At 46.4% G+C, this 26,319-nt stretch overlaps 1 protein-coding gene across 2 annotated transcripts in view; it reads right to left on the bottom strand.

Annotated features, from left to right (window-relative positions):
- Positions 1–7,399: 7,399 nt before the first annotated feature.
- TERF1 (telomeric repeat binding factor 1) overlaps positions 7,400–26,319 on the bottom strand; it is a 72,575-nt gene continuing 53,655 nt past the window's right edge. For both annotated transcript variants that reach the window (XM_069731478.1, XM_069731479.1), the window contains 3 exons: positions 19,062–19,150; positions 17,679–17,764; positions 7,400–7,707 (listed from right to left, as the gene is read on the bottom strand). In XM_069731478.1, coding sequence (XP_069587579.1) covers positions 7,543–7,707; positions 17,679–17,764; positions 19,062–19,150 — 340 coding nt within the window. In that variant the 3' untranslated portion in view covers positions 7,400–7,542. The remainder of the gene's footprint in view (positions 7,708–17,678; positions 17,765–19,061; positions 19,151–26,319) is intronic.

The raw sequence follows: 26,319 nt of genomic DNA, 5'->3' as shown, positions 1-26,319 counted from the left end.
ATTATTTTTTAGCCCCCAGTTTTGTATTTTCCCAAGGGTAACAGGAGAAATAGGACCCCAAAAGTTGTTGTCCAATTTGTCCTGAGTACACTGATACCCCATATGTGGGGGGGACCACCGTTTGGGCACATGGGAGAGCTCGGAAGGGAAGGAGCACCATTTGGAATGCAGACTTAGATGGAATGGTCTGCAGGCATCACATTGCGTTTGCAGAGCCCCTAATGTACCTAAACAGTAGAAACCCCCCACAAGTGACCCCATATTGGAAACTAGACCCCCCAAGGAACTTATCTAGATGTGTTGTGAGAACTTTGAACCCCCAAGTGTTTCACTACAGTTTATAACGCAGAGCCGTGAAAATAAAAAATCTTTTTTTTTCCCCAAAAATTATTTTTTAGCCTCCAGTTTTGTATTTTCCCAAGGGTAACAGGAGAAATTGGACACCAAAAGTTGTTGTCCAATGTGTCCTGAGTAGGCTGATACCCCATATGTTGGGGTAAACCCCTGTGTGGGCACACGGGAGAGCTTGGAAGGGAAGGAGCACTGTTTTACTTTTTCAACGCAGAATCTTGCCTTGTGCAGGCGTGTACTATGGAGGACAGAGAATGAACTTCAATCCAATATTGCAGCCAGCATGCAGCCAGCGGGTAAGGAAAGGGTCAATCAAACACCCGAAAACTCCGCCCATATGACCCAAAACCAGTCCCGCCAAATTCAGGTGACAGGTTCCCTTTAAGCACATGAAATGCTGGTGGATGGGGTTAAGATCTGGTGATTGAATTGTCCATTGCAGAATATTCTACTTTTCTTGAGTTGTTGGTAGTCATACACGTGTGTCCGTAGTAGCTAGTCACCGTGAAGTACATAGTGAGCGCTGGCTGTAAGCTCGGCCTGACACTATATCAGCTAGATCTGTAGCACATTTGTGCAGTGCAAACTGTCAAATTGCCAGGGAATACTGACCACCGCTGGTTATAATGCTGCAGACTGTAGCCGCTCTGTACACACCTTTATAACGGGAAGACGGGAACTCCCAGGAGGAAATAAGTTCATTTTCACCCTGCAGCTTCGCTTTCAGAATTGCAGCTGGACAGCTTTGTAGCACTATTAACCTGCAAATTAATAGCATTTGGGGACATGACAGGTTCCCTTTAATACAATGTGCATGGGGGACCTTAACACAAGATCCCACCCTTGGCAATAGATATCGAACTTCAGCTAATCCTGCATAGTGATCTGCTTTGGTGGCAACCTTTTCTTATTTTTACTTAGATTGTTTTGGCTAAAAAATCCCTTCAGAATTAGGGTTTTATAAAAAAAAATGTTGGAGCTATTTTTTTCTTACAGCAACTATGTATCAGAATACATAATGGACTAGAAGACTAAGTGTTAAAGGATCATGTAATAATCAACCATCATCTGCCTCTGACAGGCAGGGGTGGAGTGGTGCTACTTACCTACCCCCAATAAGATACCCACCTCAGAGTGCGCACTTTGGACACAGGCTTCTGGCACATGATGTAGGCCAGTCCGATCATTTCTTTTTGGCAGGCTGAAGACTCCTCTTTGATCAGTCTCCTTTTTTCTTCTTTAATATTCCATCCCCATTGAGGAAGAACTTGTCACAATATATTTTTGGATTTGTGGCAGCTCTGGTTCCACTTTAAATGTAGTTTTTTTCCTTTCTGTCCATCGGGGGTTAATGTCAGTCCCCTCCCCTGGCAATCTGGTGTAACTGCAGTGTTGCTGGGTCAGCTGATGCGGTGGTGACCACTCCCACCATCCTTTAAATGGACACCTGATGCATCAGCTGACTGTTGGTGATAAGAGTTTATCTTTGGAGGCCAGCCTCTGGTGTCAGCCACTTCTGGTGCTTGGAGTCCTGTTGCTGTGCTATCTGCGGTGTGGAGCTTGGCAGTGGTGTCTGGAAGCTAAGTGCTGTATTTTCACATTGTCCCTTTGGTGTTTGTCACTGTCCCCTGTGTGGTATCATCTGCAGTGGTGCGGCTAGTGCTCCTTGCCGGCCGATGCACTAGCCAGGGCAGTATTAGGTGACAGCGAGGGACTTGGGTTCGTGATGGTGTTGGGTTGTTAAGGACCCACTTAGGGCTTTAGGGGAGTGCAGGGACAGGCTCAGGTTTGAGCTCAAGTGGTGTCCATCCCCCATTTCCCTAGCTGTAGGGCCTTCCTTTCCCCCAATACATCCCGTTGTGTGTGTGTTGCGCCATCCGCTGACAGACTCCCCGTTGGGTCACAATACGTATCATGACAGAAACATGGCCACAGCACAATAGAGCACTCCTACCAGGGGCTCTGTTGCTTGCTAGTAAGCTGATAGCTATGCACTGGATGACTGATTTCCTTCCAACATTACAATCATGAAACGTTTCTGTCAGCACAATAGTCCCATACGAGAGAACATTTTATTACAGGGGTTGTAGTTTTTTCAACCACGGGGTCTCTAAAATTCTACACTCCTGACAATCCAACTAAACTTTTTGTTTTTATTGTGATACGTTAACAGTTGGAGACTGAAACGCCCCTTATGTGCTTTATTTATCCAATCTCATCTACAAAAATAGTTGTAGGCTACAATTCTCCACCTGAGAAACAGAATGAAACTGGATAGCTCATTTTTTTGTTTACGGCATTGGTTTATATTTGATTCTACTCATATAATAGTAATATGTCTTCTTCTTCAATAGTACATATGATTTTTTTCTTTTTTTGAGTGTACAAGATTAACCCCTTTACCCCCAAGGGTGATTTGAACGTTAATGACCGGGCCAATTTTTACAATTCTGACCACTGTCCCTTTATGAGGTTATAACTCTGGAACGCTTCAATGGATCCCAGTGATTCTGACATTGTTTTCTCATGACATATTGTACTTCATGATAGTGGTAAAATTTCTTTGATATTACCTGCGTTTATTTGTGAAAAAAATGGAAATTTGGCGAAAATTTCGCAATTTTCCAACTTTGAATTTTTATGCAATTAAACCACAGAGATATGTCACACAACATACTTAACCCCTTCATGACCTTGGGATTTTTCGTTTTTCCGTGTTCGTTTTTCACTCCCCTCCTTCCCAGAGCCATAACTTTTTTATTTTTCCGTCAATTTGGCCATGTGAGGGCTTATTTTTTGCGGGACGAGTTGTACTTTTGAACCACATCATTGGTTTTAGCATGTCATGTACTAGAAAACGGGAAAAAAATTCCAAGTGCGGTGATATTGCAAAAAAAGTGCAATCCCACACTTGTTTTTTGTTTGGCTTTTTTGCTAGGTTCACTAAATGCTAAAACTGACCTGACATTATGATTCTCCAGGTCAGTACGAGTTCATAGACACCTAACATGACTAGGTTATTTTTTATCTAAGTGGTGAAAAAAAATTCCAAACTTTGCTAAAAAAAATAATAAAAAAAAATAAAAATTGCGCCATTTTCCGATACCCATTTTTCGTGATCTTGGGTCGGTTGAGGGCTTATTTTTTGCGTGCCGAGATGACGTTTTTAAAGATAGCATTTTGGTGCAGATACGTTCTTTTCATCGCCCGTTATTGCATTTTAATGCAATGTCGTGGCGACCTAAAAAACGTAATTCTGGCGTTTCGAATTTTTTTCTCGCTACGCCGTTTAGCGATCAGGTTAATGCTTTTTTTTAATTGATAGATCAGGCGATTCTGAGCGCGGCGATACCAAATATGTGTAGATTTGATTTTTTTTTTATTGATTAATTTTGATTGGGGCGAAAGGGGGGTGATTTAAACTTTTATATTTTTTTTATTTTTTTCACATTTTTTTTAACTTTTTTTTTTTTTTACTTTTGCCATGCTTCAATAGCCTTCATGGGAGGCTAGAAGCAGGCACAACCCGATCGGCTCTGCTACATTGCAGCGATCTGCTGATCGCTGCTATGTAGCTGAAATGGAGGTGTGCTGTGAGCGCCGACCACAGGGTGGCGCTCACAGCTGCCGAGGATCAGTAACCATAGAGGTCTCTAGGACCTCTATGGTTACCATCCTGACACATCGCCGACCCCCGATCATGTAACGGGGGTCGGCGATGACGTCATTTCCGGCCGCCCGGCCGGAAGCGGTAGTTAAATGTCGCTGTCTGCGTTTGACAGCGGCATTTAGCTAGTTAATAGGTGCGGGCAGATCGCGATTCTGCCCGCGCCTATTACGGGCACATGTCAGCTCTTCAAAACAGCTGACATGTCCCGGCTTTGATGCGGGCTCACCGCGGAGCCCTGCATCAAAGCAGGGGATCTGACCTCGGACGTACTATCCCGTCCGAGGTCAGAAAGAGGTTAATAAGTAACATTTCCCACATGTCTACTTTACATCAGCACAATTTTGGAACCAAAATTTTTTTTTGTTAGGGAGTTAAGGGTTAAAAGTTGACCAGCAATCTCTCATTTTTACAACACCATTTTTTTTTTTAGGGACCACATCACATTTGAAGTCATTTTGAGGGGTCTATATGATAGAAAATACCCAAGTGTGACACCATTCTAAAAACTGCACCCCTCAAGGTGCTCAAAACCACATTCAAGAAGTTTATTAACCCTTCAGGTGTTTTACAGGAATTTTTGGAATGTTTAAATAAAAATGAACATTCAACTTTTTTTCACAAAAAATTCTCAGCTCCAATTTGTTTTATTTTACCAAGCGTAAGAGAAGAAATTGGACCCCAAAAGTTGTTGTACAATTTGTCCTGAGTACGCTGATACCCCATATGTGGGGGTAAACCACTGTTTGGGTGCATGGGAGAGCTCGGAAGGGAAGGAGCGCCGTTTGACTTTTCAATGCAAAATTGACAGGAATTGAGATGGGACGCCATGTTGCATTTGGAGACCCACTGATGTGCCTAAACATTGAAACCCCCCACAAGTGACACCATTTTGGAACGCAGACCCCCTAAGGAACTTATCTAGATGTGTGGTGAGCACTTTGACCCACCAAGGGCTTCACAGAAGTTTATAATGCAGAGCCGTAAAAATAAAACAAAAATTTTTTCCCACAAAAATTATTTTTTAGCCCCCAGTTTTGTATTTTTCCAAGGGTAACAGGAGAAATTGGACCCTAATGTTGTTGTCCAATTTGTCCTGAGTACGCTGATACCCCATATGTGGGGGGGAACCGAGCGCATGGCAGAGCTCGGAAGGGAAGGAGCATTATTTGGAATGCAGACTTAGATGGATTGGTCTGCAGGCATCACATTGTGTTTGCAGAGCCCCTAATGTACCTAAACAGTAGAAACCCCCCACAGGTGACCCCATATTGGAAACTAGACCCCCCAAGGAACTTATCTAGATGTGTTGTGAGAACTTTGAACCCCCAAGTGTTTCACTACAGTTTATAACGCAGAGCCGTGAAAATAAAAAATCTTTTTTTTTCCCCACAAAAATTTTTTAGCCCCCAGTTTTGTATTTCCCCAAGGGTAACAGGAGAAATTGGACCCCAAAAGTTGTTGTCCAATTTGTCCTGAGTACGCTGATACCCCATATGTTGGGGTAAACACCTGTTTGGGCACACGGGAGAGTTCGGAAGGGAACGAGCACTGTTTTACTTTTTCAACGCAGAATTGGCTGGAATTGAGATCGGACGCCATGTCGCGTTTGGAGAGCCACTTATGTGTCTAAACAGTGGAAACCCCCCAATTATAACTGAAACCCTAATCCAAACACACCCCTAACCCTAATCCCAACGGTAACCCTAACCACACCTCTAACCCAGACACACCCCTAACCCTAATCCCAACCCTATTCCCAACCGTAAATGTAATCTAAACCCTAATCCTAACTTTAGTCCCAACCCTAACCCTAATGGAAAAATGGAAATAAATACATTTTTTAAATTTTTCCCTAACTAAGGGGGTGATGAAGGGGGGGTTTGATTTACTTTTATAGTGGGTTATTTAGCGGATTTTTATGATTGGCAGCTGTCACCCACTGAAAGACGCTTTTTATTGCAAAAATATTTTTTGCGTTAAAACATTTTGAGAGCTATAATTTTTCCATATTTGAGTCCACAGAGTCATGTTAGGTCTTGTTTTTTGCGGGACGAGTTGACAAGTTTTTATTCCGATTTTTGTGAGGCAGAATGACCAAAAACCAGCTATTCATGAATTTCTTTTGGGGGAGGCGTTTATACCGTTCCGCGTTTGGTAAAATTGATAAAGCAGTTTTATTCTTTGGGTCAGTACGATTACAGCGATACCTCATTTATATAATTTTTTTATGTTTTGCCGCTTTTATATGATAAAAACTATTTTATAGAAAAAATAATTATTTTTGCATCGCTTTATTCTGAGGACTATAACTTTTTTATTTTTTCGCTGATGATGCTGTATGGCGGCTCGTTTTTTGCGGGACAAGATGACATTTTCAGCGGTACCATGGTTATTTATATCCGTCTTTTTGATCGCGTGTTATTCCACTTTTTGTTTGGCGGTATGAGAATATATATATATTTTTTTACGGTGTTCACTGAAGGGGTTAACTAGTGATATAGTTTTATAGGTGGGGTCATTACGGACGCGGCGATACTAAATGTGTACTTTTATTTATTTTTTTTAAATTTAGATAAAGAAATGTATTTATAGGAACAATATATATATATTTTTTTTGGAATTTTTAAAAAAAATTTTTTTACACATTGGAATATATATATATTTCTTACACTATAACATTGCCCCAGCGGGGGGGCATCATGTTATAGTGTAAGATCGCTGATCTGACACTTTGCTGTGCACTGTGTCAGATCAGCGATCTGACGTGCACTTTTCCTATGCTTCCCGGCGCCTGCACTGAGCAGGCGCAGTGAAGCCACTTCCCTGCAGGACCTGGATGCTGTGGCTATCTTGGATCCAGGCCTGCAAGGAGGAGGAGGAGGTAAGAGACCCTCGCAGCAACGCGATCACATCGCGTTGCTGTGGGGTCTCAGGGAAGCCCGCAGGGAGCCCCCTCCCTGCGCGATGCTTCCCTATACCGCCGGCACACTGCGATCATGTTTGATCACAGTGTGCCGGGGGTTAATGTGCTGGGGGCGGTCCGTGACTGCTCCTGGCACATAGTGCCGGATGTCAGCTGCAATAGGCAGCTGACACCCGGCCGCGCTCCCCCCGAGAGCGCGGCCGATCGCTATGACGTACTATCCCGTCGAGGGTCAGATAGGCCCAGGTCACCTCGACAGGATAGTACGTCTAAGGTCAGAAAGGGGTTAACGGACGTAGTAGCTTAGCAACAGTCAGAATTGTAATCTCTCAAATTCATTTTACTGAATGCAATTTCATGTGTGACAGAGCTTGCCATACGCTGTAGCTACATATAACGTGGATCATAAGTATGTAATGCAATAGTTGTCAATAAAAGAAATTAAAAAGAAAAGATAGAGGAGCAAATCTCTTTAATACTGTACAACATTTTCACACAGAGAAGCTGCAGCAACTTTTCTTCTGATGATCTATAAAAAACCCAAGCAAGAGGATTCCCCGGAGTGTGATCCTGCAGAATTAGACACCAAGGAATCTCATTAATCGCCGACCATGTTCAGCTTCCTCATGGTCCTCCAGCGATCCTTTAGCATCACTCCAGTGCGATTGTTGAATTCATAATTAATTAACATTTTACTCCAGTTCCCTACTCCATATTTTTTTACTCCTTTCTTTAATAGTTCATCTTCTTGCCAAGTCCAAGGCTAAAGAAAATGATTATAACAATTATGTTAGAATATTACACTATATATGACAATACGCAGAATTCTTTGACATATTCATTCATCGTATTTCGCTGTTGCTTACATCATCCCATACATCATACACACATAAAGGTACAGTGGACTCTACTGAATGTACCTGTTCATTAAATCACAAGCTTAAAGCATAAAATCATAACTGAATCTGTATACGTTGGTCAATGGCGGCAATTTTTTCCCATATAACCTACGGCCACCACCTTTCAGCCCTGTATTTCAGAATTCTGGAATACTGTGTATGTCTCCAAGCAAAACAAAACAAAAAGACTCTTACTATACAGAGTCATCCCCATGTGGGGTGGGTGCAGCCACCTGCATTTAAAAGCAGCGACCAGAGCTAGCTTGGATCGCTCATATTCAACCATTTAGATGCTGCCATCAATCATCGACAGTGGACATTAAATAGAACGACCAGGTAGGGGCACCCATTGCCCTGCCCTATATACGGTTATGGAGTGCTGAGAATTTGCTATGGCAGCCAGAGAACTACTGAGGCCAAGCTTCACAGATCGTAATTACCATATAAATCATTTATTGGGGGGGGGGGGGGTGAGGGGGAGACGAATAATTAAAATAAATTAATTAAAAAAATAAATTAAAAGGAAAACATTTGAAATCACTTTGTTTTCCCAATTCAAAAACCATGAACCTTACATGGTACTTGGTATTGTCACAGCTATAAAATTCTTATATATAAATATGTTAAACTAATTATAGCCCATATGATAGAGAAAAAGAAATTAAAATGACATAATTCCAGTTTCTCAGTCAAGTTACCTCCTCAATAAGATGCAATCGAAGACGATCAAATCATTTTAACCCCTTCACAACATGTACTGTGCATGTCATGTCCTTCCCTTTGATGTGGGCTCCAGCGCTGAGCCCACATCTTTTCTGGCACATGTCAGCTCTTTTGACCAGCTGACATGTGCGCTAACAGCCGCGGGAGGAATCGCGATCTGTTAGCCTGTTTAATGCCGCCACCAATCTCGGATAGCGGCATTTAATGTGACTGCGCCAGAAGTGCATCACTAGTCCCACCCCAAGTGAGTATTTCTGCTACACAGAGCAGAGCTGCAGCCCTGATTATTATAGGTAGCGATATATTGCACTTATTTATTTCAAAGGGTACTCAACCAAATATTAAGTTAAGAGTGCCAACAATTTTGGGGTTTTGTGTGAAATTATGTCAAATTTGCCTTTTTCTACCTGTTTTTTTGTGTTGCTCCAACACACAGAAAGGAAGTCAACATGTGTATAACAAAACGTGTAATTGCAATAATTTTCTTAAAGAAATACTTAATTTTCTGTAACAATTTCAATGATACCAACACTTTCAGCCATTACTGTATGTGTTTAAACACGGACATGTGAATGAGGCCTCAGTATTGCTATGGGCCGCATGCTTCCTTATATGTTACACTCTCCTGTGGTTCATTTAATTTTAATGATTAATTGAAGCACATTATTTGGAAAAGGTTCCAATATATTACCAGTTGTACTCTCCACCAAGTGTTCTTGGCGTAATAAGGAAGTAGATTACCAGGCCTTTCTTCCGCACAGTAATGTGGCACCCGTGAAGAAGCCACACTGAATCAGCACTGCATGTTGTCGATACAAACCGCCTCATCGCACAACGTTCTGCTGCAGACGCTGGGCAGTACGTTTACTTTATGTTTTTAATTGGTGATTAAATTCCAAAACACGTATGCAAGATTTGCACATTTTTTTCTGCCCATGTATACTGGTGCAGAACAACAAATGGCGGTTTGTAGTAGTGGCGCTAACGGCCGTCCCAATGAGGAGGAAATAAGTGCGCAGGTCCCCGCAGCTCCAGCCGGATACCCCACAGCGGGGGAGAAAGACTTGCAACAGGAACAGACTAGCCGGTCTCAGGAGCGCGGAAGGAGAACACAGACACCAGCTAGGGTAAAACCACAACCGCTCCTGAGACCGGCTATTCTGTTCCTGTTGCATGTATACTGGTGCGACTTTTTAATTTTCGAATAAAGACTTCTGAATTTTATTAAACACGCTGGATATTTTTCTATTTCTACACACATTTTATACAGACTCCAACTCCACAGCCCTGGATTTTTGCTGGATGAGTTGTACTTTTGAATAACACCATTCTTTTTATCGTTTGATATGGGAGCTTGGTTCTTTTCCTCTGAGCCGACATTTTTATTGATACCTTTTTGGGGTAGATACGATGTTTTGATTCCTTCTTATTGCATATCCCTGTGTTGTTGCGGCAGCTGAAAAAGCATACTTCTCATTTTGACTCCTTTTCTCATCATATTGTTAACATATCGGGTTATTTAATTTTATACTATAATAGGTCAAACTTTTACCGATGAGGAGATACCACGTCTATTTTTTTTAATTTTTATTTCCTTATTGAAAATGGAGAAAATCTTTTTACTTTTTCATATTTTTAGAGGTATAATGGGGAAAGTTTCTCCCTGCAAAGAGTGCCAAGATGGCGTAACATTTACAAGACATGCAATGTTCCACGTGTTAATTAAATCTGTAACTAACCACTTCAGAACAAAGTCAATATCGACCCTTTATCAAGCCTTCTTGGTATAAAGGTACCGTCACACATAACGATATCGTTAACGATATCCTTGCTTTTTGTGACGTAGCAACGATATCGTTAAGGAAATCGTTATTTGTGACAGCGACCAACGATCAGGCCCTTGCTGGGAGATCGTTGGTCGCTGAGGAAAGTCCAGAACTTTATTTCGTCTCTGGACTCCCTGCTGACATCGCTGAATCGGCGTGTGTGACGCCGATCCAGCGATGTCTTCACTGGTAAACAGGGTAAACATCGGGTTACTAAGCGCAGGGCCGCGCTTAGTAACCCGATGTTTACCATGGTTACCAGCGTAAACGTTAAAAAAACAAACACTACATACTTACCTTCAGCTGTCTGTCCCCGCTCTGCTTTCCGGCTGACCGGCGCTGACAGTGCAGAGGAAAGCAGAGCGCCGGAGGACAGACAGCTGAAGGTAAGTATGTAGTGTTTGTTTTTTTAACGTTTACGCTGGTAACCAGGGTAAACATCGGGTTACTAAGCGCGGCCCTGCGCTTAGTAACCCAATGTTTACCATGGTTACCGGGGACCTCGGGATCGTTGGTCACTGGAGAGCTGTCTGTGTGACAGCTCTCCAGCGACCAAACAGCGACGCTGCAGCGATCGACATCGTTGTCAGTATCGCTTAGTGTGAAGGTACCTTTAGAAGCCTTCCCTAGCTGCTATCGCATGCATATATTACAGATGTATGTAAAACCAACAGATAATAATATCTTCCTGCAGCAAAGCGTCCCACCTCACCCCAACGCGCATCACGCCCCCGGAAGCTGGTTGCGACACGCGCGTTGGGGTGAGGTGGGACGCTGTGCTGCAGGTAGATATTATTCTTATCTGTTGGTTTTACATACATCTGTAATATATGAATGCGATAGTGGAGCGCCCCCAGACGCAGGGCCGCGGGTTACTCTGTACCGGTCCTCTGCTGGCTCAGTTCTGGGGATGTCACGGTGTCTGGACCCGGTCCGTGACCCTGCTAAGGGGCGTCCAATGAAAGGTGATAAGAGTCTGTCAAGGTTTTGTGACGCCACCTGTGGTATTCGGTCAGGGTGACCGACGCTGCTTGGGGCCCACTGGGGTGATGTGATGGCAGCTAGATGGTATACCTTCCTACAGGTGAAGTATATCCCCAGGGCTTCCCAGTAAGGTGGATGGTGATGGTGTGAGGTGCAGACAATAACGAGGACACAGGGTTGCAGTCTCTTTACCTCTTCACTGAAGACTTCGGCATCCGCAATCCAGCGCACAGTTAACAGGGCTGTCTGAGACCGGCTGGTCCGAAGGCACATCCAGAGTTCCCTTTGCAGGTGGAAATCGTTGCCTACCACTAGCGCCTGTGTGTTGTAGTGCTTCCCTGCTGAGCATTCGGGATAGTCCTCACAACTTCTATTCTCGTTCATTCTAATTCGTTCCAGTTCTTTCTATTCTCCGTCCCCCAGTATGTTATGGCTAGGACGCACCCGTTTGACGGGTAGGCTCGGAGCTCTTCCGGGACCCTAGAGATGCCCCTCTCCACGCGTTGCCCCCTATGTCTTCTTAGGTGATGTAAGGTAGACAGCCAACCTATAATTAACTGTCCCTCGGTATTTGAAGTAAGGCATAAAGTCAGTCACTTCCTCGGTGTTCCGGGCACCGGCTACGCGCCTCAGTAGGATGTTGCCGTTCTCCGGGCACGACTCCTACTGGCTCTCCTTTGTGCTTGATCTCGTTTCTCACTGTCCACAATATCCTTCGCTTCGTGTCTCTTTCTTAGGATACCGCCGCGGGTAGTGCAGGCGCTGTTCCGTAACGTTCTGCTCTTGTCGCTAGGTACCTGCCAGGTTCCCACGCCTGGCAGGGACCCCCCTGAATCTTCTCCCTGCAACACCCCCTGCCACGGGATGTTGCCTGAATCAAACCCAGTCAGCTTCTGACTAACTTCCTATCCGACCCCCAGTTTTACTAGTGTGAGGAGTGGCCTCATAAATAAAACCTTTTGCTCCTCCTAGTGGCCGGAGTGTGAAGTGTACTGTGTGCTGGTGATACCTGGTCAGATGAACTCCTTTAGTGCCATCAGACATACCATCACTCCCCTTAGTGGCAGAGTGACGTTACTGCAATGACCAGGTCTCTGGGGCGCTGCAATAGCAGCTAGGGTTGTACCGGACAGGTATAAGGGGTCTCTGGGGCGCTGCACTTCCCCCCCGGTTAAATCCAGTACTCCTGGACTGGGAAGAAGAACAACAATACATGTCAGCAAAAGACATACAAAATTTTGGAATGCTTGGAACAAGTAAATATAACAATGCTTCCCTTTATGAGAGGTGAGGACACTTGAACGTTACAAACAAAAACAAGGTTAAATATTTTAAATAACATTCTGACTATAAATAACGTCTGGTACCCTTCCGGGTATTCTACTAAGTGCAAATTCTGAACAATAATTTAACTTCTCCTTTAAGGGCGTATAGGCTGAACCCACTAAAAGTACTTTAATGCAAACTCAACTTTTTCTTTATTTTCTAACTTCAATGCAGGACCGCCTAGCTCCTTGGCTGGGCCTACTGTCATTGTTTCTCTATCAGCAACCAACCATCTTCCTATGGTTCTCAGGAGGACTCTCTAACCCCTACGGGTTCACTTTCAACTTTTCCTGTCCTCAATCTCTAGCAACATTATCAACAGTTTCTAAATCTCAACATTATTACTATTTTTAACTTTCCTAAGGCAACATTATACTTAAGTGCAACATGTGAACATTCCCTTTAAGAGGGAACCAAGTCTCTTTGAGGTAGTGCAGATTCTTTCTGTCTGCAAGTCCGTTTGAAAGCAAGACGTTCTGTGCTGTGTTCAAAGCAGTCTCTTCACAAAGCCTTCTTTCATTGTAAAACCAGTAGAGGGCACCTTTAATAAGGTGCGAACTATATACAAAGCAGTTTGTGAATCATTCACCGTCCATGATTCGGCAGTCTTTTTAAAACAGTGATGAACAAACAAGCCAAAAAACAAGAGGGATCCCGGGTAAACGAAGGGTTCTTTAAGAGTTAACCCTGGACGGGTTTTAGCAGCACGTAACAAGAAGAACAAATAGTTAACTATTTACAAGTGCGGGCCTTTGAGGTTTATTTCCGCGAAGGTTGTGGCCGTACCTCACAAACCACCCCTCTCGGTCGGGAACGGGTGGATCCCACAGTTACGCGAGGGGCCTGGTCAGTTTGGTGGTCTGTAGCGGAGGCCTCTGCCCCTGGAGCTTCAGCTGCAACCTGAAGGACTGCGCACCGCTGGATGCCCCTGGCCATCCAGCCGATCCCCCTCTGCCATCGGGTGTAGGTCACGGCATCCCCAGGCTTCAGGTCACCGCCTGTTGTGAATTCTGTTGTCGAGCTCCCTCCTGTGGTCATGAATGGTACTTCGGTGAGTTCGGTCCATGGGCTCCCTCTGGTGGCTGTGAGTGGAGCTGCTGCTTCTGAGGTTCCTTACACAGGTGACGTGGTTTATCCTTTGGTTGGCTTCTCTATTTAACTCCACTCAGATCGTTTCTCCATGCTAGCTGTCAATGTTTTAGCATTGGTTCAGTTCGCTCCTGGATCTGTCTGGTGTCCTGTCTTCTCCTGCAGAAGCTAAGTTCCTGATTGTTATTATTGTTCTTGTTTCTTTGTCTAGCTGGTTATCTTGATTTTGTCTTGCTAGCTGGAAGCTCTGGGATGCAGGGTGGCACCCCCGCACCATGAGTCGGTGCGGAGGACCCTTTTGCACACTCTGCGTGGTCTTTTGTAGGTTTTTGTGCTGACCGCAAAGATTCCTTTCCTATCCTCTGTCTATTTAGTAAGTCGTGCCTCCCTTTGCTGAAACCTATCTCATTTCTGCGTTTGTGACTTTCATCTTTACTCACAGTCATTACATGTGGGGGGCTGCCTATTCCTTTGGGGAATTTCTCTGAGGCAAGGTAGGCTTTATTTTCTTCTCTAGGGCTAGCTAGGTCTTAGGCTGTGACGAGGAACATAGGGAGCGTCAGGAGCGCTCCACGGCTATTTCTAGTGTGTGCGATAGGATTAGGGCTTGCGGTCAGCAGAGCTCCCACATCCCAGAGCTCGTCCTGTATGAGTTTAACTATCAGGTCGGGTGCTCCTAACCACCAGGTCATAACAACGGTCCTCATCGACTGCTCCATAACAGGGCTCCACCTCGCTCCGGGTGACATGGACCTGTAGGGGCTCTCCGATCTCCTGGATGACACCCCTCTCTTCCTTGGGATTGAAGAGGACCACTACCCCCCAGTGCGATGGTGGGACCTTCACCTCCTCTGTGAGGTCAATCACAGTCACAGGTCGGGGCTGCTTCCTCCATGCTGCCACCAGGCGCCGCTGGTGTTCCGTCACCGGCAGGATCCTCAGGTCCGGCTCCTGTGGTGCGCGATCCCCTGGCCGGGTTCGGGGGTCTGCCGCGGTCGGAGCGGGTAAAGGAGGGGACACAGAAAGACGGATCTCCGTCGAGTGGCCCAACCAGGTACTCAAGCGAGCGCGGGCCTCTCGGCAACGCGCCAGCCGCCGGGCTTCGGCTGCGGCCACCCAGCCGTCAGGCATCATCCGCCTGCCGGGTGTCTCTCTAGGCGGCTCCGCAACAGTTAACCCCTGCAGCGTCGGTGGTTCCGGGGCTGGTACGGGTACTGTAGCCCCGCGCTGGGCCGGGATGTCACCATGCTGGGTCCTGGAAGTCGCCATCTTTGTCCCCTCCTCTGGATCTTCTTCCCGGGCTCTTTTTCGGGGGCGGCTCCGTCCCCACTGTCCCCACCCTCCATAGAGGATGAGAAGGCGGACCTCAGCGGCTGACGGGCATGCCCTCAGAATACAGCAATACTTAGACTGAGCGGCCATTGCTTTTCACGCTCGCAGTCCTTTCACGCCCAGAACTCCACGCCCTTCTTCTTCTCCTGCGCTCCTCGTGGCGCTATAATGGCGGCGGTTTTGGCGGGAATCCTTGCAGCGGTCAGCAATGTACAGTCTTTACAACACGTTACAGTTCAGTCACAATTCAATCACAGTTCCAAGGCACACATGACCTGCTTCTCAGGCTTAAGTAGATCCTGTTCGTGACGCCAAGTTGGAGTGCCCCCAGACGCAGGGCCGCGGGTTACTCGGTACCGGTCCTCTGCTGGCTCAGTTCTGGGGATGTCACGGTGGCTGGACCCGGTCCGTGACCCTGCCAAGGGTCGTCCAATGAAAGGTGATACGAGTCTGTCAAGGTTTTGTGACGCCACCTGTGGTATTCGGTCAGGGTGACCGACGCTGCTTGGGGCCCACTCGGGTGATTTGATGGCAGCTAGATGGTAAACCTTCCCACAGGTGAAGTATATCCCCAGGGCTTCCCAATAAGGTGGATGGTGATGGTTAGAGGTGCAGACAATAAGGAGGACACAGGGTTGCAGTCTCTTTACCTCTTTACTGAAGACTTCGGGATCCGCAATCCAGAGGACAGTTAACAGGGCTGTCTGAGACCGGCTGGTCCGAAGGCACATCCAGAGTTCCCTTTGCAGGTGGAAATCGTTGCCTACCACTAGCGCCTGTGTTGTAGTGCTTCCCTGCTGAGCATTTGGGATAGTCCTCACAACTTCTATTCTCGTTCGTTCTAATTCGTTCCAGTTCTTTCTATTCCTTGTCCCCTAGTATGTTATGGCTAGGACGCACCCGTTTGACGGGTAGGCTCGGAGCTCTTCCGGGACCCTAGAGATGCCCCTCTCCACGCGTTGCCCCCTATGTCTTCTTAGGTGATGTAAGGTAGACAGCCAACCTATAATTAACTGTCCTGCGGTATTTGAAGTAAGGCATAAAGTCAGTCACTTCCTCGGTGTTCCGGGCACCGGCTACGCGCCTCAGTAGGATGTTGCCGTTCTCCGGGCACAACTTCTACTGGCTCTCCTTTGTGCTTGATCTCGTTTCTCACTGTCCACAATATCCTTCGCTTCGTGTCTCTTTCTTAGGATACCGCCGCGTATAGTGCAGGCGCGGTTCCGTAACGTTCTGCTCTTGTCGCTAGGTACCTGCCAGGTTCCCACGCCTGGCAGGGACCCCCCTGAATCTTCTCCCTGCAACACTCCCTGCCACGGGATGTTGCCTGAATCAAACCCAGTCAGCTTCTGACTAACTTCCTATCCGACCCCAGTTTTACCAGTGTGAGGAGTGGCTTAATAAATAAAACCTTTTGCTCCCCTTAGTGGCCGGAGTGTGAAGTGTACTGTGTGCTGGTGATACCTGGTCAGATGAACTCCTTTAGTGCCATCAGACGTACCATCACTCCCCTTAGTGGCAGAGCGACGTTACTGCAATGAACAGGTCTCTGGGGCGCTGCAATAGCAGCTAGGGTTGTACCGGACAGGTATAAGGGGTATATGTTAACTACTCTGCATTATTGACTACTGAGTGTGATATATACTATTCAGCTTCCCACTTTTTTAGGGTGCTCGGGCATTTATGCACATGATGATTACTGTTTACAAATAAAGCTTTGATGTTATTTTTCTATTCTGGATCGCTTCATTTCGGTTGTTTTGTTAGGTTAGACCGAGTTGTGACTAGTATCGAATAAATGGTGCCAAGTCAAGTCCTCTTCCTCGTGAAGAAGTTATTTGCATATTTAAATTCCCAGAGTAGCTGTACATGGCCTACCAGTTTATTTACACCAGCTTGGCACTCTGAACAAGGAGAACGATCCCCCTTACATGTCCAGTCAGAGGTCTCACACTTAGTCATAGGGTTTAGGTCAGGTGAGAAAGGGGCCGTGTCATTATTCCTATGGCTGCAGCATTTTTTGTTATATATTTTATTTATTTAATATTTGACCATGCTTTTTTTATATCACAATCTATATTAAATAGAAATAATTAGAAATATTCCAGCTCTCAACATTGGCCAATGGGACTATTGTAGATTCATAGTATTGCAGTTTTCAGCTTGCTCATTATCATCACAGATGGGATTACAATGACAGGTAGCAGCTCCATACACAACATCCACCAATCACATTAGGCAATGTCACAGTTGTCTCTGCTCCCCACCTCTTGGCAATAACTTTTTCACAAGCTTCAATATAATAGATAGGGTCCGAGATACTTTATTGGTGCTAATGTCTGTCCAGATTTCTAAATACAACAGGAAGTAAGGACGTGTGCGCTACAATATTTGATTTTTTAAAAAAATACAGAATCGTGATATGGAAAAGGAATTTCTTTTTTTATCAAAGATGTTAAAATACATTTAGCATAAAGCCGAACTTAAAAAGTACCGTGGGTCATATTCTGACAACACATTCCCTTTTAAGTTACATTTATTTGGCTAAACCTTACCTGTTTTTTTTTACGTGCTGCAGAATTAGAAGATGTATCAAGATGTTCAGGTGATATATTTTCTAAATTATCACAATTTTGTTTTCCTATTGTATGAAAGTAAGGAAAGTGTGAGATATTTTACTGCCAAGTAAGTTTTTGGATAAAATGATTCAACAGTGATTTCCCCCTAATTTAAAAGTTATACTCAATGGAGCCCACTGTGGGGTAATAAGAAATAATCCAATATTCACTTACCAGACCAGTCCTGTACCTACATACAGTGACCCCAGCACAGGTATCCACTTCGGACAAAATGTGAAGCCTGCATCGGACCATAATCTTCCGATTGGCTGTACGGGTCAAGTGATGTCTCCTCTGGACTCGGATACCGCAAGGAGACACAGAAAAAAAAGCGGTGCTGGGCGGGTAGGCGACAATAAGATTTTTTTATTTTTTTTTTTAATTATCCCACCCTGGGCAATTGAGAATAACTATTTAGGGTATGTGCCAGCAATCCAAAACTGGGAGCGTTTTGGACGCAGCGCATATTCGCTGTGCCCAAAGCGCTGCCCTCTATTGAACGCAGGTGAATCCGCATGTGTTCAATAGATTGTAGGGTGAAATTTCTCTTGCAGAGACTCGTGTCTCCGCAAGAGAAATTGACATGCTGCGGTCTGGAGAGACGCGCCACATGTCCGTCTCCACAGTTGAGCCGCGGGCAACTCTGAATGCATTGCTGGCATGGGATTTCTTGAAATCCCATCCACTTTGCTGTAACAGCTGGACGCTGAGCGTTGGGTACTGCACAAGTACACAGAGTCCAAGCCGCAGCGTTTACTGATCGTCTGCACATACCTTTAAGGGTAAGGGAAAACTCCTTTAAACAAATCAATTAACATAATTTTATCTTCCGGACCACTTTAAAGTTCCCAACTGAAATGCACACTTTAATGGTGCTGCATTTTGAGTTTTTTTATGACAAATGTTTTGGGTGCTCTGCCGACCACTGGAGCCCAGTTGGTTTGGGACCTACTGAAGTTTCCTTCTTACAAACCTACTATGAAATTAATTAATATCAGAAAATAACTGTTAGGACAGATTTACATGGCTGCAGTACACTACTGCCAGGTTTAACACAATGTAGTGAATCTGGAAAACTTTACACCGTGAACACAGCAGCAGGTTCAGCAATGTAGTCATACTGCACATTACTAACAGAATAAACAGGTTTGGTAATTAATCATATAGCTAAAGTAATGCTACTGAACACAGAAAAAGGTTTTAAATTTGCAAAAACATGGGATAAATAAAACAGTAATGTGCCTGGGAGAATGAGAAAGTTATCAAACTATTACTACTTAGTGGAAGAGTTGCAAAGAACGTGAAATTGTCCTAACTCACCTATAATGGATTTGCTTATTGCTTTCTTCCATGTTTTGCCAGGATGCCACGGTGTGTCTTGTTCCAAAGAGAAGAGTTGCCTCTGAGGTCTGCAAAAGATGGTGCCGAATTAGGATTTACTACTTTGGATTCACTGGTTTGATGAAAATTAAGTTTAGAAGGGTATTCTCATGTTATAAAATGTGTCCAGTTAGTTAGAATAGCATGAGAATAAGAAAATTGGCAATGGACTATCTGCAGTCATTCTGTTGCTGTGAAAGCCTTTATCTTACATAGTGTACAGCTTAACCCTTGCCGTGGTGTGATGACTTTTACACTTTTTTGATCAAAAAACTAAGCACCCTATGTTATTTACATGTAATATTACTATTTACTTTCAGCAGTGTATATAATAATAATCTTTATTTATATAGCGCCAACATATTCCGCAGCACTTTACAGTTAAACAGTTTCAAACACAACAGTCATAAGTAATGGCGCTAATAATAATATAATGATTAAAGAAACAGAAAACAACCCTGAAACAGGTGTGTATTTACAATGATGTATTTACAGTGAAGGTCCAGCCATCTACAGGGGGTGGGGGATAGGTGGAGATAGTGAATGGGCTACACACACACTTACACATAAAATGACTTTGATTAGGGAACGTGATAGACCACTCTGAACAAATGTGTTTTGAGGGAGCACATAAAACTGTGCAAATTGTGGCTGGTCCTAATATCTTGGGGTAGTGCATTCCAGGGGATTAGTGCAACGCGGGAGAAGTCTTGAAGTCGGGAGTGGGACGTACGGATTACTGCAGAGGTTAGGTGAAAGTCATTTGCATAGCGCAGCGGTCAGTTAGGCCCATAGACAGAAATGAGGGAGGAGATGTCAGGTGGTGCCGTACTGTGCAGAGCTTTGTGGGTGAGAACAAGTACTTTGAATTGGATCCTATAATGAATGGGCAAACAGTGTAACTGGCAAAGAGCTGACGCATCCGAGTAACGATTAGACAGGTGGATGACCCCGGCTGTATTAAGGATAGAATGGAGAGGGGAAGTCGAGTAAGGAGGAGGCCAATTAATAGAGCGTTACAATAGTCCAGGCGGGAGTGGATCAGGACGACAGTGAGGGTTTTTGTTGTTTCCATGGTGAGAAAAGGGCGGATTCTAGAGATGTTCTTTATGTGTAAGCGGCAAGAGCGGGCAAGAGATTATATATGGGAGGTGAAGGAGAGATTCGTGTCAAACATAACACCCAGACAGCCCGCCTGCTACCTGGGTGTTATTATGGTGCCACCCACGGAGAGGGAAATGTCAGATTTAGGGAGATTAGTAGACGGCGGGAGCAGAAGAAGTTCAGTTTTGGAGAGGTTGAGTTTCAGATAGAGAGCGGACATGATGTTGGAGACTAAGGACAGTCAGTGGCGTTCTGTAGTACAGCGGGGGGAAGGTCAGGGGATGACGTGTATAGTTGTGTCATCAGCATAAAGATGGTAGTGAAAGCCAAATCTGCTGATAGTCTGTCCAATTGGGGCCGTGTAGAGGGAGAAGAGAAGGGGTGCAAGGACTGAGCCCTGAGGTACCCGACAGTGAGAAGAGGAGATGAAGTGGAGCTAGTGAACAGAACACTGAAGGAGAGAGCAGTGTCCTTAATGCCTAGTGACTGGAGCCTAGAGAGTAGAAGGTGGTCAGAACTCCTCCTTGAGTTGTAGTTGTGGTTCAGTGGCTGTGTCCTACTGATACTACATTGACACATTAATGGCCTTAGTGCTGTTACATGCATAAAATGATAAAGCCTTTGAACAAGCACATAATACAAGTGAGCAATGATTAGGAGAACTGCTCTGAAAACTACTATTGGGGACTGTTAATTTTGCTGGACTGATAGCAGCTTGGTCAGGAGGGAATGTGACTATATAACAATTTGTTTCTATCTTAGGTTTTGTTTTATAGTGTACAGCTTGTTGCCAACAAGACCAAAAGAGACTGGCCAGGTAAGCATTTCAATAGTTTCATATATCTCTGAACTAATCTCCCGATATCTTCCCTCACGTGATCTCCGGTCCTCCCAAGACCTCCTTCTCTCCTCCACACTTATTCGCTCCTTATCCAATCGCCTCCAAGACTTCTCACGAATATCCCCCATCCTCTGGAATTCTTTGCCCCAACATGTCTGACTATCAACCACATTCGGATCCTTCAGACGGAACCTGAAAACCCATCTCTTCAGGAAAGATTACAGCCTGCACTGACCCCGCTGCCTCCTCATCACTACTGAAGCTACCACCTCACCAACACCAGAGCTGCTGCAACCCTCAACCTATTGTCTCCTTCTCCACCATCCTGTAGAATGTAAGCCCGCAAGGGCAGGGTCCTCGCCCCTCTGTATCAGTCTGTCATTGTTAGTTTGTTTACTGTAAGTGATATATGTAACCCCTTCTCATGTACAGCACCATGGAATCAATGGTGCTATATAAATAAATAATAATAGTTACATTCCTGACTAAGGAGTTACCTCACGAGACCCCAGTCAGCTCTCTCCAGCCCACTGATTTCTATACAGAAGTTAGATATTCACATTCCCTCCCGACCCAGCTGCTGTTATCAGTTCAGCAAAATTAACAGCCCCCAATAGCAGTTTTCAGAGAAGTTCTCCTAATCATTGCTCACTTGTATTAGGTGCTTGCTCAAAGGCTTTATAATTTTATGCATGTAACAGCACTGGGGCCGTTAATGTGTCAATGTAGCATTAGCTCAGCAGTAGGACATAGCCACTGAACCACAACTACCTCTCAAGGAGGAGTTCTTGCTTTCCCAACAAGGAAGTGAAAGAGTCTTGAGAGCTATGTGCAGAGCGAGCTGTTAAAGTTCCGGGGTGTGATTACTGCCACCACTCATAGTATAGAGAGCAGTGCAGTGAGCCAAGACTGTAATTGTACCCTACACCACCCTTGTAACTGAAAGTCGGCAGCTCCTGGGAGGAAACAAGCTTATTTTCTCCCAGTAGCCGCATTTTCAGTAAAGCAGCTGGGCAGCATTGCAAGCCATTTACAAGCAAATGAGCCCTATATCTGCAGGTAAATAGTATTCCAAGGCGACAGGTTTCCTTTAAGCACCATATAGTGAAAAAACAGGATTTTTGGTTGCTTACCGTAAAATCTATTTCTTGGAGCCTCCATTGGGGGACACAGGAACCATGGGTGTATGCTGCTGCCACTAGGAGGCTGACACTATGCAAATAAAAAAGTTAGCTCCTCCTCTGCAGTGTACACCCCATTATACTCTTCAGTTAGTGAGAAAGCAGTAGGAGATAAATAACGAGGTTGAAAAACCATAACCACAAACTTGAGAACTGTAAACGTGAGAACAGTCATAGAACATAAAACAGAAACTGAGAAACATTGGGAGGGTGCTGTGTCCCTCAATGGAGGCTCCAAGAAACAGATTTTACGGTAAGCAACCAAAAATCCTGTTTTCTTTATCGCCTCTCATTGGGGGACACAGGAACCATGGGATGTCCCAAAGCAGTCCCTAGGGTGGGAAAAACAGACTTCCATCAGGTCAGAGGACTCACCACTGCCACCTGCAAGATCCTTCTGCCTAGGCTGGCGTCCACCGAAGCGTAGGTATGGACCTTGTAAAATTTGGCGAACGTGTGGATGGAAGACTAAGTTGCCGCTTTGCAAAGCTGTAGGGCGGAAGCCCTGTGGTGCACCGCCCAGGAGGCGCCGACTGCCCGGGTAGAATGGACCTTGATCCCAGGAGGGGGCACTCTGTTCTTGAGGCCAGCAAGACAGGGCCGCCAACTCGGAAGCGCGGCGGATAGACGTGATGGCCACAAAAAAGGCCACATTCCAAGATAGAACTGACAGGGGAATCTCCATGAGAAGCTCAAAGGGGGAAACCCTCAGAAAGTCCAGTACAAGGTTTAAATCCCATGATTCCACCGGGGCCCTATACGGAGGGACAGCATGGGCTGCTCCTTGAATGAAGGTCTTAACCTGAGGCCGAGAAGCTAAAGTCTTCTGGAAAAGGATGGAAAGCGCAGAAACCTGGCCCTTTAGGGAACTTAGAGCAAGGCCCGAATCCAGTCCTGCCTGAAGGAAGGCCAAGATGGAAGGCAGGGAAAAGGACTCGCACCAACGGAAGTAAGCCTTCCAGGTACGATAGTAGATCCTGGAAGACGAAGGCTTCCGAGCCTGGATCATGGTGAGAATCACCTGGTCCGAAAAGCCGGACGCTCTTAGATCTGCGATCTCAACAGCCATGCCGTTAAACTGAGCAACCGAGAATTCGGGTGGCAGATCGGACCCTGAGACAGCAGATCGGGCTTGTCTGGAAGGCACCAGGGAGCGTCCACGAGAAGGTTGACGAGCTCCGCGAACCAAGCTCTCCTTGGCCAATCCGGGGCGATCAGAATGACCGGCACCCCTTCCGCTTTGATCTTTTTCAACAGTTTGGGAAGTAATGGAAGGGGTCGGAACAGGTAGGGTAGCGCGAACTGTGACCAAGGATTGGCCAGAGCACCGACGCCCACTGCAAGAGGGTCGCAAGACCTGGAGACGAACTGCGGGACCTTCCTGTTCATTCGAGACGCTGTGAGGTCCATGTCCGGAGTCCCCCATCGAAGTCAAATCTGATGGAAGACCTCCTGATGCAAGGACCAATCCCCTGCCGCGGGGCCCTCACGGCTGAGGAAGTCGGCGGCCCAATTGTCCACGCCGGGGATATGCACCGCGGATAACACCGGAACCGTTGCCTCTGCCCAGAGGAGGAGGAGGATGTCGTCGAGGTATGGAAACAGAACCAGGCCTCTGACCCTCAAGATGGCCATCAGCGCCGCCATGATCTTCGTGAAAACTCTTGGGGCGGTTACAAGACCGAACGGCAGGGCAACGAACTGAAAATGTTCATGGAGCACCGCAAAGTGCAGGAATCGGTGATGTCCGGAGAATATCGGGACATGGAGGTAGGCGTCCTGAATATCTATGGAACGCAGAAATTCTTGAGCCTCCATGGAAGCAATTACTGAACGAAAGGATTCCATCCTGAAGTGTCTCAGACAAACTCTCCTGTTCAGCAATTTGAGGTCCAGAATGGGGCGAACCTTGCCGTCTTTTTTCGGTACCACAAAAAGGTTTGAATAGAAACCTGTGAACCGTTCTTTTTCTAGGACGGGAACGATTATCCCGGCTTTGAGAAGAGAAGCGATGGCTGTAAAGAAACCCGGAACTAGAGCTGGATCTCTTGGAGGTCGGGATTCGAAGAAACGATCCCGGGGTCGTGAAACGAACTCTATCTTGTATCCCCAGGATACAACTTCCCTGACCCATGCGTCCTCTACTGAGGAGATCCAGACGTCCCTGAAGAAGAGAAGACGGCCGCCCAACCTAGGAGGTGGGCTGGGGTCTTGCTGAGAGTCATGCCGAGGTGGATCTGCCAGTCCTGGGCCTGGAGGATCTACCCTGGGACAGAGTGGGCCTAAAGGATACTGTTTTCTCCTGACGTGCCTGTGGCCTCTGGTGCTGCTGAGAAAAGGAATTTGATGCCGCGAAGCGACGAAAAGGCCGAAAGGACCAAAATTGCCGTCTAGGAGGAGGGCAACGAGGCTTAGCTTGGGGGAGAAGAGAACTTGTACCCCCGGTGGCATCCTTAATGATTTGGTCCAGCTTGGAACCAAAGAGACGTGAGCCTTGAAAGGGCAGACTCGTAAGGGACTTTTTGGAAGATAAGTCTGCCTGCCAGGCCTTGAGCCAAACAGTCCGGCGGATGGCAACAGCATTGCTGGACGCCTGAGCCGCACAAGACGAGGCATCCAGAGAGGCGGAGACCAGGTATTCACCAGCGTGGGAAATCTGGTTGGCAAGCTCCGCCAGCTGCATGGGTGGCGCCCCGTCCAGGATATCTCGACGGATTTCTTTGGCCCATTTGGAAATGGATTTCGAAACCCAAGTGGAAGCAAAAGCTGGGCATAGAGCAGCTGCAGCCGCTTCAAAGGCTGACTTCGCAAAGGATTCTATAACTCTATCGTTAGAATCCTTCAGAGATGCTCCGCCGGACAGTGGAAGCACCGTGTTGGTGGACAGCGTGGAAACAGGGGGATCCACCGAGGGAGAGACCGTCCAATTGGCAGTAAGTTCTGGAGAAAAAGGATACAACACACCAATGCGTTTTCCCCTCTGGTCGGGTTCTCTCTTTCTCTGGTCATGATTTCCTCGAATTCAGGATGAGGAGCAAAAAACTTGGAAGGTGGTTTAGCCCGTCTAAACGAAACCGCCTGATCTGCGGGTTCCGTAGAGGGATCCTTGATGCCACAGGTTTGGTTTATAGCTCCAATGAGATTCTGGACCATATCCCTCATGGCGGCGATTTGGTTAGAATCCAGCTCCGAAATATCCTCTGAGGGCGCATCAGAGAACGCCTCGCCTGACTCAGGGGAGGAGGATCAGGAGGACGCCGACCGCATAGGAGGACTGTGTGGCGAGATGGAGCGAGAAGAGGACTCAGACCGTCGTTCCTGTCTGGACCTTTTGCGGCTTATCACGGAGGGCTCGGGCGGAGGCTCCTGCGACCCGCTGGCCACTGCGGGGGTCTGCAGAGGTAATCGATCCAGCACGGACATCAGAGTTTGAGACACCCGTGTTAGATCGGCCTCCGATTGTGACAGAGAGGAAGCCCAGCCTGGGATGGGGGTATCACTCTTGGGCGGATTGGCCGGGGGATCCTGGGTGGTGGGAACAATCGGGTTGCTGCAGGCCTGACAGAGCGGAGAGGACTGACCTGAGGGAAGTTTGAAGTTACAGGACGAACATGCAAAGTACTAGATTAAGGCGGAAGAGGAAGAAGTAGGAGGACGAGAGCGGCCCCCTTTAGAGTTAGACATTTTGAAGAGGTCCCTGAAGAAAATGCCAGCGGGTTAGGGGACTGGGGAGCAGAGGGGGGTGTCAGTCTGCAGTGCAGAGCTACTCACGGCAGACGAGAAAACGGATACCAGGTTGCTGCAGGCCTGGAGGAAGCTGTCCAGCTTGCGGTGGATCTCCGGAGAAAAGTAAAGCTCCTGTTGCAATCCGCGCAGATGGTGTGCTGTGTCCCCCACAGAAATGAGCGCTCTGGAAAGTGTGGGGCACCATGTGTGTGCCAAGCAGCCGCGAGGAGGAAGGGGCGGAGTCAGCCGAGATGGCGCCGGTGGGCGGAGAGTGCAGGACACAGTTTGTTGGGTGGGAGAAAGCCCACCCGATGAAAGCGGAAGTGGGGGAGCGCGGTACTGGAAG

This window comes from Ranitomeya imitator, chromosome 6, assembly GCF_032444005.1.
Source record: "Ranitomeya imitator isolate aRanImi1 chromosome 6, aRanImi1.pri, whole genome shotgun sequence".
Lineage (NCBI taxonomy): Eukaryota > Metazoa > Chordata > Amphibia > Anura > Dendrobatidae > Ranitomeya > Ranitomeya imitator.
The sequence above is the reverse complement of the archived record's forward strand: the minus strand, read 5'-3'. Positions and strand labels throughout refer to the sequence as shown.